We start from the raw sequence: 13,534 nt of genomic DNA, 5'->3' as shown, positions 1-13,534 counted from the left end.
AATTTTACATGTATGAATGTTTGTTTGCACATATGTATGTATACCACAAACATACTGGTGCCTTGGGGAGGACAGCAGAGGGCAATGGAAATGGAACTGGAGTTATGTGGTTTTAAGCTGCTCAAGATACATTTTAAGAACTGAACTCAAGACAAGTTCAAGGAGCAGCAAACACTCTTAACTGAAGAGTCAATCCTTATTGGTTTAAAAAAATATTTATTTTTCTTATTTTGAATTAGGTACATGTGTGTGTGCTTGAGTACATGCATTGTGTATGTGTGTGCACTTGAGTGTGTGAGGACGTATATGAATGTGTGTGCACTCCCCCATGAGAGTATGTATGTATGTACATGTGCAGGCGGGCAGAGAAGAGAAATGTCAGGTCCACTGGAAGAACAATGACTGTTCTCAACTGCTGAGCTACTTCTCCAGCCTTTCCTGCTGTTTTGAGCAGTGTGATGACAAGTGGCTGTAAAATCAGAGGATTTTGGGGCGGGGGTGGGGCTTTGAGGTTATTTCAGTTCTTGCTTGGGAGTCCTGAGGACTGTTTTATCTTTGAAGCGTGATGACCCTGAGCTTTAGATTAGACTTGGTGGTTCCTCGCTAGCTGTGCCAAGTTCCCAGGGCCCCCTTTAGTGCTTAGATTCAGGCCTCGGCTTTCCCTTCTGGGCTTATTTAGTTTTACACGTTGGTTCCACCCCATTTTGCTCTCCCCAGAACGCTAACATACACATGAGATGGCTCGCATGGTCTCTTAGCGTGTGCTCCATTCCTATAATTTTTCCAACTGTACGGCGGTCACCTTCTCATTACTCTCTCAGCGGTCTGTTTCCCTGCTGCTTGTTATTAGATTTTACATGGATATGTTTTTATTTGCAACGAGTCAGACTTAGAATTTCCGTGATAATGTTCTCATTTTCCTAAGTACAACAAGCGTCCAGTTCTTCTGACTTTACAACTAAAGTGTTTTTTTCTTTCTTCCCTATCTTACTGAATGCTACTTGAGGATGCTAAAGCCAGTCTGGAGTGTGGGGCTCTAGTCTTTTGCTCTGTGGGATCTGGGATCTGTTTTCTTAAAGGCTGGGAAAGGTTTATCTCATCCAATTTTAATATGAAAACCTCAAACATCAAAAAAGTTGAAAAAGGTGCAGAGTGGACGCCCTGTACCTATGCTGCAGTCACACACTGGGAGGCTTTCTGTCTCATACCTGCCCTTTGTCCCGGACCTACTGCTCCAACTTGTGCCTTTGATACAGCTAGAGAATGCATATGCCAGTACACACTCTCGCTAGAGCTAAACAGAACTCAATTGTCATTAAAGACCTTTCAGATAAAATCTGTCCATGACTGAGATGTGCACAGTTCTGTATACAGGACAAGCACAGAATCCAGATCATTTTCCTTCCCTGCCAACCAGTAAACACTGCTCTAGAATTTTCTTCAGGTGCAGTATAGTACGCTTCACTATAGGCCAGTTTTTACCTGTAGAAGGTGACAGTGACAGCACCAGCATGCAGGCTTTCTGGCTATAGTTCCAGTATGGCTTTATGGCTATAGTTACGATATGGTTTTCTGGCTTCCTGTGTTCATGTTTTCTATACTGTGCATATGAAGAAACTTGGGTGTGCGTAGTCACCTGCAATATTTCGGATATACAGCATAAGAATAAAGGAAGAGAGAGTGTTTAAAAGCAAAATGATTGTGATTTTGCTACTCCTACTCTATCTACCCATCTCTCCTTCCTTTTTGGTAGCCAGTGAGGCATGTTGAAGCAAACCTCATCACCATGACATCTCTGATGCACACTTTTCAGCATTCACTTCTAAAAATTATGACAGAGATGAGGCTCTGACCACGCCTAGCAAAGCACTAACATCTGACAGAAGTCTATGTGTCTAAGAGAGAACTCAGGCAAGGAGAACTTGCCCTCCCTTTGCCCAGTGTGATTCAGTCCCCCAGGCACCCTACTCTCTCTGCTCATCTTCTGGCTACAGAGTTAACTGGCTGAAGAACCATGTGGTGGGAAGCCCCAAATTCTTGTGTTTATTTCGCATCAAGGGTTTAGTAGCTGGATGAGTTCCTAATCATGGGCACCACTGCAACAAGCAGTTAGAATGTCAGTTCAGAGTGTCGTTTTTTTTGAGGTTGACCTGATACATTTTTACATTGTCTTGGATACATTTTAAAAAAAAATTTTATTTTATTTTTGTGGTCTTCCTATGTTGTGCAGGCTGATCTCAAACTCAGGGCTTAGGTGATCCTCTGGTTACAGCCTCCTGATTAGTGTGCACACCACCACTCAGCTGTTCTGGTGTCTGTAATACACAAAGCAGTAGCTCTCGTCCCTTTGGTCTCAGGACCTCTTTCTACTGAGAGTGGCTGAGGATGTCTAGGAGCCCTTGCATTTATGGGATGGGGCTATCAGTACCTAATGCTATAGTAACGACAATGGAGGTGTGCCTAAAGCACTCACTGACCTGAGAGCTTAGCATACAGTGTCCCCCCCAGCATTAAGGAGCTTGGAGAACTCCACTGTGGACATGAAAAATCGGTGAAAGAAGAGTGGAGAGGGAGGCCTCTCACCTGCCTTAAAGCAGTTTGATCTCTTGGTGCCCTGGGAAGGGTCCTGCAGTTTCTTGCCCTTGGATCACAATTTGGGAATTGCTACCTTAGAAAAATGGAGCTTTGGAAACAAGCATCTTTAGGGCCAGATTTGATTAAAAACTTTTGTGTGTGTGTCAAAAGTGGAGAAGAAGGACTGGGGATTTGGCATATTGTGTAAAGTGCTTGCTGTGCAACCATAAAGACCTGAGTTCAGATGCACCCTATATCTAGGTGAGGCAGTGTGATCTACAATCCCAGCACTGGGAGGTAGAGACCATTGGGTTCTGAGGGCTTCCTGGACAGGAAGTCTTACTGAAATAAGAGAGAGTTCACTGAGAGAACTTGTTTCAAAAAAGGAGATGCAAGCTAGGCGTGGTACTGTGCATCTTTCATCCCAGCACTTAGGAGGCAGAGGCAGACAGATTTCTGTGAGTTCAAGGCCAACCTGGGCTACATAGTGAGTTTAGGGTTGCATAATGAGACCCTGTTTCAAAAAAAGTATAGAAGTAATAGAAGAAGACACTCAATGTCACCTCTGGTCTCTATAAATGCATACATGCACACTTCCCACACATTGGAAACACACAGACTCACAAGAGTGGAAAAGTACAAAGCCCATGTCTTCTTATGAGGCGTGCGTGACAAAGAACCCCCATAGCCTCAGTGCAGTAACAAAGGCGCTAGAACTCAGGTTCTGATCACTCCAGCAGACACTGCTGGTGCAGCACAGAATTATAGCATGGGTGGACTTCAGGAGTGTCTGATGAATAGGTAAGATGAAGGCATAAGCCTTTAGGGGGCTGGGAGAAGTCCAGAATCCAGAGTAGCTGGTGGGTATAAATTAGTGCAACTGTCTGGAAGGCGAATGCCTGTGTGTCTGAGCCAGGCTTCCCAACTTCCCCAGCCTTGGTTAACTGGGCTGCTCCGGCTCACTGCAGGAGAGCATGTGTAGCACCATCTCTAGTCTCCACCCACTCAGATGCCTACATCAAAGTCTTAAAAATACCTCTAGGTATTGCCACATACCTCTAAGGAGGCAATAATCAAGTCAAGAACCACCATAACATCATACAGTAACATTACACGTAACATTATACAGTCTGAGCAGGCTGTCTTTACATATTTAAGAAAATGCACACGCAGAAATGACGTAGTTATAATCTCAGAAATTATTGAAAAGAAAACAAACCATCAAAGGAACAACCGCTACCCTAAGCCAAGCAGGGTCCCGGTGAGACCTAGAGCATGGCAGGCCAAGGCAGAGGGGACACCACGCAGGAGGAGGATGAGGTGACCTTTGGCCATCAGGACCCAAACCATGGGCCAGTAATGCTGTGAGCAGAGCTGTTTATAAGAATCTGCAAACAAAATAACATAGCATTTCCTATCAGAAAAATGAGTTCACCAACAATTTGAATAAAATGTACTAAACAAAGGGCAACATTAGTGAAAAAATTAGGATGAGTTAAAAATTAGTTCTTAAGAACATTATATCTTCCAAATATATTGAATTAAAAATGGAGGTATAAAAAATTGTACCTAGCAATCTAAATAGAGCCCCTCCCCACAGGAGTGATTTGCGAAGGGAGGGGGACAGATTCCTGTGTGAGGATGGCTGGGAAGCTCACACGGGACTGCACATGGTGGATACTGTACTTATAGTTAGCTGAGGCAGGGTCTATGTTGCTAACGAGCTTGAAACATTCAAAAATGAGCGTGCGTCTGTCTGTGTGCGCTGCGTGCAGATGCCAGTGGGGACCAGAAGCCGGCACTGGAAGCCCTTCAGCTGGAGCTACAGGCGGCTGTGAGCTCCACAATGTGGGAGGCACTGGACCCTCATCCGTTTGAAAAATAGCAGGCACCAACCCCTGACCCATCTCTTCAGCCCCTCAATAGTATTAAATAAATATGGAAGGGTCACGCCTAGATCATCATTAGCATTTTGTTAATCCAAGATTAGGATAAATCCACCTTACAAAACTTCACAGTCTTCTGGACCCTATCCCAGCCTGGGAGGCCAAGCCTGACTTGGGGTGGTTTCTTTCCTTCCCCCTTTTCCTGGCTTCCTGTACTGCAGTTGACCCCTGATGAGTCTTTGCCTGGGTTACCTCTCTTAGACATTGCTTCACTATACTTCCTGTGGGTCTTGGTCCCTAGCACACTGCCTACCCGCCACAACACCTCTCCTCTTTCCCACCTTCTCAACCCACTTCTGCTCCTTAACCCTGCCATTCTAATATAGGTAAGGCAAATGTGGCTGGTCTCTGGTCCCACTCTCTAGACTGTAGTGGCAGCCCTGGCATTGAGGTCTGTGCCCTTCTTGACTGGTGCTGTAGAGAGAATTCGCTGAGTGGTAGGATGAGTGTCTTCTCCAGCATAGCTAACGTGTCACTTGACACCAGGGTAGGGACATGCCAAAAGGCCAGGCTTCCAGGGAACTTTAGTTGGTGTCTGATTAGTTCCCATGTTTTGTATCACAAGTGATCCTGGGAAAGACCCACTTGCAGAAGCAGAAGCGCTGGGTGCAGGGCAGCGGTTCTTAGTGTGTATGTGGGCGGGCTGTCATCTCCCCAACTGCATGCTCCTCAAAATGTACTCCACAGCTCCAGCTGATCTTGGGGAACAGTCACATGCAGATCCAGGGCTCTGCATAGGGCCACCAACTCAGGACTTCTGAGTGGCCTGCAAGGGATGCGCATCTGTGGAACTATTCGGTGAGCCAGAGGACCACTCAGGCACTAGAGCTGTCAACTCAGCGAGGAAGTCCGAGTGGCAGGAGGGGAACAGTTTAGGTGTTAGGGAGTCTCCCAACCTCAAATAATGGGCAGAGTGACATGAAGTGGCATATCCAACAGCTTAAGGAAGGAGGCATCCTGGAGACAGGAGGGCTAAGGTGCAGCAGCTCTGGAGAGATGTGCACACAAACATCTAGATTAACATTACAAACCACCAGAGTACATTTAAAACATTGCAGTGAAAGCTCCATTTTCTCATTTTCTTATACCTAGTTGATCAGTCAAAAACTGGAGAAGATACTGTTTTAAGCGATGCGAGAAGCCAGCAGCTTGTTCCAGTCTGACTCAGTTAAGCTCTTACAATATTTTGACTGTTGGAGGAAAATTAATAATGGGATGTTAGGCGGTAGATTAGTTGAAACTAAATATCAACATAGCTAGATTTATTTTTGGATGACTGAGATCATCCTTCAGAGAACAGAAACAGCTCGCATTATCTCATGAGCTACTAACTCACACAGTAACAGCACAATTTCCAGCAAGCACACAAGAGCACATTAGCTACAGTTCGGTGTGCAGGCCACGGGTGATACCTGAGGCTCATGAAGACACCAAAGGAGACTTCCCCAGAAATTGGCTGGCTGGTTTCAGGACCAATCCAGTTCAGTCCCTTTCAAGGTGCCAGGGTGGAGGAGGTAGAGTCAGAAAGTGTCAACTTGCCCTGTTTCCCTCGTGCCTTCTACACAGTGGAGAGGCTGCCAACTTAAGCTATGGGGTATCCAGCTGCAGACTGCCTGGAAGTGATTGCCAAGAGAGTGAGAACACCAAAATGACTTGACCCAGACATGCCTTTCGTCCATGCCTGGTCACTGACACTGCTGATTCCTATGCAGATGCAGAAGCAGAAACCTTCTCTCTACTCACAGCAAAAACTGGAGGCTTCTAACATCAGTGAAATTGGGGGAACTGAGACTTAAGACTGTGTGTATGCATATGTGCGTGTGCATGTGATATAAAATGGAAAGCTGGAAAGAATTCTAGCTTATCTCGGCAATAGAAACACCATGTGAAGAGTCCTGGGATAGACTGTACTGGACAACAGTATGCATGGCAGAAACAACACACACTGCATGGTACTATTTTTAAACAGCTCACAACTCCGTGACAGTTAAGGACACATGAACATAGAGCACATTGGTGTACAAGGGAGAAGGAGGGTCTTTCTCAGGAGGATGACCTTGGGTGGCAAAGCTATGGGTAACAACACATGCTGGCCCTTTACTGCTTCTCAACTAAGTGGTGAGCTTTAGAATTTACCTATGTTATACCAATCATTGTAGCTATCCAATTACTTTTCAAGATTTATTTATTATATATAAGTACACTGTAGCTGTCTTCAGACACAAGAAGAGGGCATCAGATCTCATTACAGATGGTTGTGAGCCACCATGTGGTTGTAGAAATTTGAACTCAGGACCTCTTGGAGGAGCAGTCAGGGCTCTTAACCACTGAGCCATCTCTCCAGCCCCAATTACTTGTTATTGAAAGAAAAAAAAAAGTCACCAGCACAGTGCCCGGTAGTCTAAAGATCTGTTTATGCCATCAGAATAAGTTGTTTGTCCTCAGATGAAGCACCCTGGGGGCTTGCTGACAGGATGAGGGGGTCCAGTCAGATGAACACAGCTGGGGCTGGTGGGAGGATGGATGAGTGCTGTGTAGGCCACAGCCTGTCCTCCCCCAGCTCATTCATCAAGTGCAGGACTGCCTTCTCAGCCCCTCTGGGAATTACTTCCTCTCTTCACACTTAGGTAGGGCATTCAAGTCCTGACTGTCCACCCCAACAAAGGGAGGGGAACAACTTCAGATGAGGCCACCAGGAAGCTCCTTCCAGGGTGACGAGGTGGGAGGCTGGATGAAAATCCCAGGGTACAAGAAGGACAGTACTTGGGGCTGGGGATTTAGCTCAGTGGTAGAGCGTTTACCTAGGAAGCGCAAGGCCCTGGGTTCGATCCCCAGCTCCGGAAAAAAAGAACCAAAAAAAAAAAAAAAAAAAAAAAAAAAAAAAAAAAAGAAGGACAGTACTCTAGCCCACGTGTGGAGCGTCACGGAGCCCTGGTGTTGGTCCTACTGGGTGGGTCGGCTGGCTCTCTACATGTGAGCACCTGATGCTTTGCTCACTCAGGTGAGCTGGGCAGGCTCTACTGTCGGCTTGGCATGAAATGTCTCTTCATCCCAAAAACTGGGTCAAGTGCAGGCTCTGGCAAGGGAGGGAGACTGCTGGCCTCCTATTCCAAGTCCCCCAGCTGCCCCTTCCTACTAATTCCACTTGCTGCCCAGCTCTCTAGAGCCATCTCCAGGAAGTCTTTCTCCTCTTGCCTCTGTGTCCTATGGTGGTGCACTACAGATCTTCAAGTATGGCTGCTGAAGTCAGGGAATGGGTGACTAGCAAAGGTGGTTGAGGAGGCGGCAGCAGCTGGCCCTGACTCCCTCACCTACAAGGTGACAGTTGCCTTCCACCTCCATCCAGAAGCTGGGGTATGGACAGCATATCATCTTAGAGCATCGCAAACTACAGCAATGCCATTGCTTAAAAGGAGAAGCCAAATAAAGCAGGTACGGCCAGAGTAGGTCACTCACCTGCCATGCGATTCTGACTAAATCACCCACCTCCACTAAACAAGCACCACTGACTGCAGTTCTGTGTCACCGAAGACCGGTGGCTCAAGCCAGCCAGAGGTGCGCAGACCTGAACAGCCCTTGTTGGCTAAGCATGTTATGTGTAATGCGGAGTCTTTCCCTTGCGTGGAGTCCCATGCTCTCTTATCAGCTATTAGAACAGACTCCATGAGGAGATGGTTGAGGCTGACAGGCCCAAGTTGCCTGTTTTGTCAGGTGGTAGAAACGCGAGCATTCTGCCTGCTCACCTCTAATCCTGCTCATTCCACTCAATGCCAAATTCTTATCCTCTTCATGAAATGGAAGCTCAGTGACCTGGAAATGATGTGACCAAACCTATTTCGCTGAGGATGCTTTGTTTTTATCTTTATTAACTCTTTGGTCCCTATCAAGTCTGCCAACAGGATCTGTGGACTGCTGTGAGGTCTGAGGGACCTTACACACGATGGGCATTCTTGAGGGACAGGAAATACCTTCTATGTAGAGAAAGCTGCTTTATTTTCCTATCAAAGGAATACTGTTGTATATCATTTTCTTTATACTTTAGCTCAAGATGAGAAAACTGCTCAAATGACCTTCAGAAATCTACCTATGTCTATATATCAAACACACACACAAATGAAATATTGCCAACTGAGGAAGTTCACATCCTTCCCATTCAGCAGTCAAAAGAAACATTCGAGAACTCTCAGCTTTTCCAAGAAGGGAGGAGTTGGGTGAAGAATGGCTTACCCGGGTGACTGTGAGCCTGGGTTAGACAAGAGAATGCCAGAGCAGTAGGAGTTCACAGGGAACCCACAGCAGACACGCTCCATCCACAGCCTTGCCTTCCTGGTCCCCACCAAAGCCCTCCCTTGTACATAATGCTGTAAGACGTGTTCCTCAGGCACCGATCACCACACGGACACCAGACCCTTCTCATGGACACCACAATACATCTCTAGGCCACTGGGCTCCAATAAATTGTCTTTCATCGAACTTATACATCAGTGGACCGTGAGGCCAGAACAAAAGCAAGAGAATCGGAAGTCAGTGTCATTAAAGGGCCAGAGGCTTCCTCCTAATATGTGAGGGTAGTAAATGACTTTCAGGGACCACAAAATCCTGAGGCAACAGTGTGTTCGTTTTCTTTAGCAGGATACCAGCTGAGAATCGCACAGTGTGATCTCTTAGAGAAAATATAGAATTTACCCAATGTTAGTTACTAGGGAGGCTGTCACATACCCGACTCGAGGTCACACAGCTTATAGTACCTTCCCTCTCTCTCTAACTCTTGTCTGGGACTGCATGTGCTCTAAAACAAGGCTTTAGAGTATAGTGTCTATGCTAAAGCAATGGCTCCATCCTGTGAGCATTGACCCCTTTAAGGTGGGCCTACCCTTTCACAGGGGTCCCCTAAGACCATTGAAAAACAGATAGTTACATTACAATTTAAAACAGTAGAAAAACTATAGTTATGAAGTAGCAACAAAAGTAATTTTATGGTTGGGGTCACCACAGCATGAGGAAGCATATAGATTGGTGTGTGGGGACCAGAGGTGGACCAGCTGTCACCTCCCCACCTTATCTTTCTTCAGACAAGGTTTGCCACCCACTCAGCTGGGCCACCATGCCAGCATGCCCTCCGGCTTCTGTTGTCCATCAGTAAGTTTACAGGACATGTCCCCACACGCAGGCAAGCAGATCTTACCAGAAGCACTGCTGAAGTCCCATTGGGTCTCGATAAGTGAATGGACATTTCTGGAAACATTCTGTCAATGCGGCTGATCACGTCATCCACATATCTGGGTGTGGAAGAAGTACATAAGTATGAACTGGAGTCCTGTTGGAGGCTGGAAGACTTTATTTCATACTTAATAACCAACTTTTAGTGGGTGTGATCCCTTTTGAAGAAGATCACAAGATCCTTCATGAAAACATCTTTTTCCTCTCATGACCCTTTGCAGAGGGGCTCTGTTTTAAGTGAATATATTTATACTTTAAATAAAGTACCTGAATATACCCTAACTTTCCATTGGGATATGTCTGCTCTCATACAGGACTCCACTGCAGACACACTGTAGGCACACTGCAGGCACACTGCAGACACACTGTAGGCACACTGTAGGCACACTGCAGGCACACTGCAGGCACACTGCAGGCACACTGCAGGCACGCTGCAGATACACTGCAGGCACACTGTAGGCACACTGTAGGCACACTGTAGGCACACTGCAGACACACTGCAGATACACTGTAGGAACACTGTAGGCACACTGCAGACACACTGCAGATACACTGCAGGCACACTGTAGGCACACTGTAGGAACACTGTAGGCACACTGCAGGCAAACTGCAGATACACTGCAGGCACACTATAGTCACACTGCAGGCATACTGTAAGCACACTGTAGGCACACTGCAGGCACACTGTAGGCCTATGCTTTTGGCTGTGCCTTCCCTAATGGAACCCAATGGTGGTACTTTCCATTTTCATGGATTTCTGTTTGGCTTTTATTTGCTCGGTCTTCTATGTCCCTATTACCACTTTATTCCTAAACTCCTGACTCTAAAACCTTTCTTAGCATCATCAAACATATCAGGTGAGGTAGCAGCTCCATTTTCATCCCTCCCCTGACCCAGTGGAGCCTGCATCTCCCAGGGCTTAATACTCACTTAGTGAGACTACTGGCATTAAGCATGTGGCATGGTGGCGGGTACTTATTAAGGACTGACAGATGACATGCATGCTGGCAGGTGGTCCCAAGAGCCCTCCTGCCCTGTAGTGGAGGCTCACTGGGAGCATGCCAGCCCACAGCACACAGAGCTGGCTCTGCTCTGTACATAGGAAACCCTCCCAGTTCACTGTCTACTCACACCAACACAAAAGGTGCACGGAATTCAGCAGCCAAGACCCCGAACTAGCTATTAAGGGGTAGTAAATTAAATTACATGCCTTCTACCTCAGGGACATGTTAAGGTATGGTTTCTGGGGGAAAGCAGAGATGAGCTCCTTGATCACACAATATGAAATTTCAGTTGGAAACCTGAGGCTTGTGAGAGGGAGTCAGAAGAAGGCCATCTGGTAAAAAGTGCACACCAACATGGCTGCCAAGGGCTGCTTCTCAGGACTGTCCTGTTGGGTTTTCATGCTGAAGGAGAGGCTGCAAAAGGCTGATAACTAACAAGGGCAGTGGCCAGGAAGGCATGAAAAAGAGGTGGTGCTGGCCAGGGTGCTCCAGGGGAAGGCAGTGTCGGGGATTCTGGTGGACCTCAAGTAGCCCACAGATTCCACGGTGCCACAGCAGCAGTCAGCTTCCCCTCTTAAGAGGACCATCATGTGAGGCTTGCTTAAGAGCTGAAGTTGCTCCAGGCATTTCTTCAAGATAAGGCCCCACCCTACTAAGCTGTAACAGCTTCAGAAGTGTCATTCCTGGGTGACTGAGAAACAGTCAGGGATCTTGGGCCTTATAGAACCTCATGGCATCTAAGCGCAGCTTAACTGCAGAAGTGACTGGAAGAGAAGAAGGCAAGAGCACGGCACTGCCTAGGGTCTACTGAACCAACAGAAGACGAATGTCAAAACCATGCCAACTCAGGCACTGGCGATGCTCACCTTCAGATGCTTCCCCTAATCTATATGTGTGCTTTTAACCCATTTCTTCAGACTCAGCAGAAGCAAACAGCCTCTGTCCCGTGTGAACGGAGGTCACTGCTAAGTATATGTTAATGTGAGGGGCAGGCAGTGTCTTCTGCAGTGTTCAATCAATAGCCATCATAGCTTTGGAGGGAGCGGGGTGAATGTGCACACAGACCATCCTAACCAGCTGCCTCCTATCTTTCACCTTGGAAACCTCAGCATTCCACCTGGGAAATCGGACTTCTTAGAGGTCAGAAAACCCCAACAGTGGGGTTATGTGATGATCCTGGGCCACACACAACCTCACCCTGTACTTTCCTAGAATTCCAAACCAGCCATAGTCCAGATTTTGCTCATTGCATCCAGAGTTGTAGTGGGCAGCCCTGGTCATTTTTGGACTCTTATTATTAATAAGTAGACTTTTATTTGGAAGGGAAGGCTGTGGCAGAGGAAAGACAATTCCTAGGAAAGGTACCTGCCACAGGCACAGCAGTGAAGAGGCCCAGGGTGGGTGAGTTTTCTGCAGTTTCCTCCCTGCCCACCCACCTGCCCGTGATCTTAGATAAGGCTCAGCAAACTCATTTGAAAATTCCATTGAGTAGAAATGAATTTTAAGGAGACCGTTTTTCTTCCCAGACCTAACATAAAGGAGATGCAGATTCCTTTGTTACAGGTGACATTATGCATTTGCCAAAAAGAGACCAAAGAAAGTCAGCTGCACCTTTAGCTGAGGAAAACAGTGTCTAGATTTTAGATGCAGAAATCAAAACATTTCATTTTTAAATAGACCCAGCCTTAGAGATACAAATGAGCCACTAGTAACTTGACAGAAACCAGGGAGGCTTGCCACACCAGATTAAAAGTCTGGAGACAAAAATGGCTTTCTTTCTGCCGAGAGTGGGGGCTGGTGTGTGTGGGGTGGTCTTTGGCAACACTTCTAGACTGCTGCCTCCCAAGACAGCGGGCGCTGCTCGTGTCTGTAGAGTGCTCGCAGAGTGCGCCAGCACCACGCTTACAGAGCGGGGCTAAGGACAGGTAGGAACGGCTTGCTCTCCTCCCACACTGCCACCATATGTCACACTACACGTTGTGGCAGAATCAAATTACTTTAATTTTTACCTTTGGAGTGGAGGCAAACAAGCAGCACACCGCAGCGGTGACGAGTTTACACTTGAGCAGACGCGGCCTGTGCGGCCTGCACGGAAAGACATTAATTTGGAGCCAAATTGAGCAGTGAGTCACAATTTGCACATATCTGTCAACTGTTAACAGGGTAATAACTTGGAAGGATTGCTGTTCCTATATACACTACAGGAGCCTCTCGAAAATGGAGAAGAGGCTGGTTCTCCTGTACTCCAACCCTCAGCTAGATGGCCTGAGAACTAGCCTGGAAACACAAACTTCTAGAAACCACAGGTTCATTTCCGTCTTTAGTATTTCAAGCAGAAGGTTAACTTTCAAGTTTCTGTTTCCCTGCCCCATCCCCAATGAAGACCAGGCACTCAGTAGTTTAGGAGATGAGCATGTGCAGAGTTAAGCCAGATCCCCTCCCTCCCCAGGATCCCAATGGCTTCCTGGAATGGGACTGCAGACTCACTGCTCAGTGGCCCTGTGGCAGCAGAAACCACCCTCCCTACCTGCACTCCTAGACATAACACAGCCCTGGGTCTTGCTTTCTTGTTTCTTTAAATGGCCTTCATAGGACTATCGAAAAATACCAGCCCCCAGAAGTCCCTTCACCTAATGACCCACTGACAGCATCTCCAAGAGGTGGTCTGCAGGTAATTACACTTTACAAGACAGTTCTTGTCGCATAGGCTGGCCTGTATCTCAACGTAGCCATGTCCTATCAACTTGAGGGAATGGTGGCTACTCAGATACTTCTCTCAAAGGTCAAAGG

At 46.9% G+C, this 13,534-nt stretch overlaps 1 protein-coding gene across 5 annotated transcripts in view; it reads right to left on the bottom strand.

The window, feature by feature from the left end:
• Positions 1–13,534, bottom strand: part of Med27 (mediator complex subunit 27) — a 174,001-nt gene that overhangs the window by 46,649 nt on the left and 113,818 nt on the right. For 3 of the 5 annotated variants that reach the window (NM_001106565.1, XM_063283483.1, XR_005501839.2), the window contains one exon: positions 9,706–9,799. The exons of the other annotated variants lie outside the window; for them this stretch is intronic. In NM_001106565.1, coding sequence (NP_001100035.1) covers positions 9,706–9,799 — 94 coding nt within the window. Of the gene's footprint in view, positions 1–9,705; positions 9,800–13,534 lie in introns of those variants that run through there. 5 annotated transcript variants of the gene reach the window in all.

This window comes from Rattus norvegicus, chromosome 3 (genome assembly GCF_036323735.1).
Source record: "Rattus norvegicus strain BN/NHsdMcwi chromosome 3, GRCr8, whole genome shotgun sequence".
NCBI lineage: Eukaryota > Metazoa > Chordata > Mammalia > Rodentia > Muridae > Rattus > Rattus norvegicus.
Note: the sequence above shows the minus strand (reverse complement) of the source record. Positions and strands in the feature narration are given on the sequence as shown.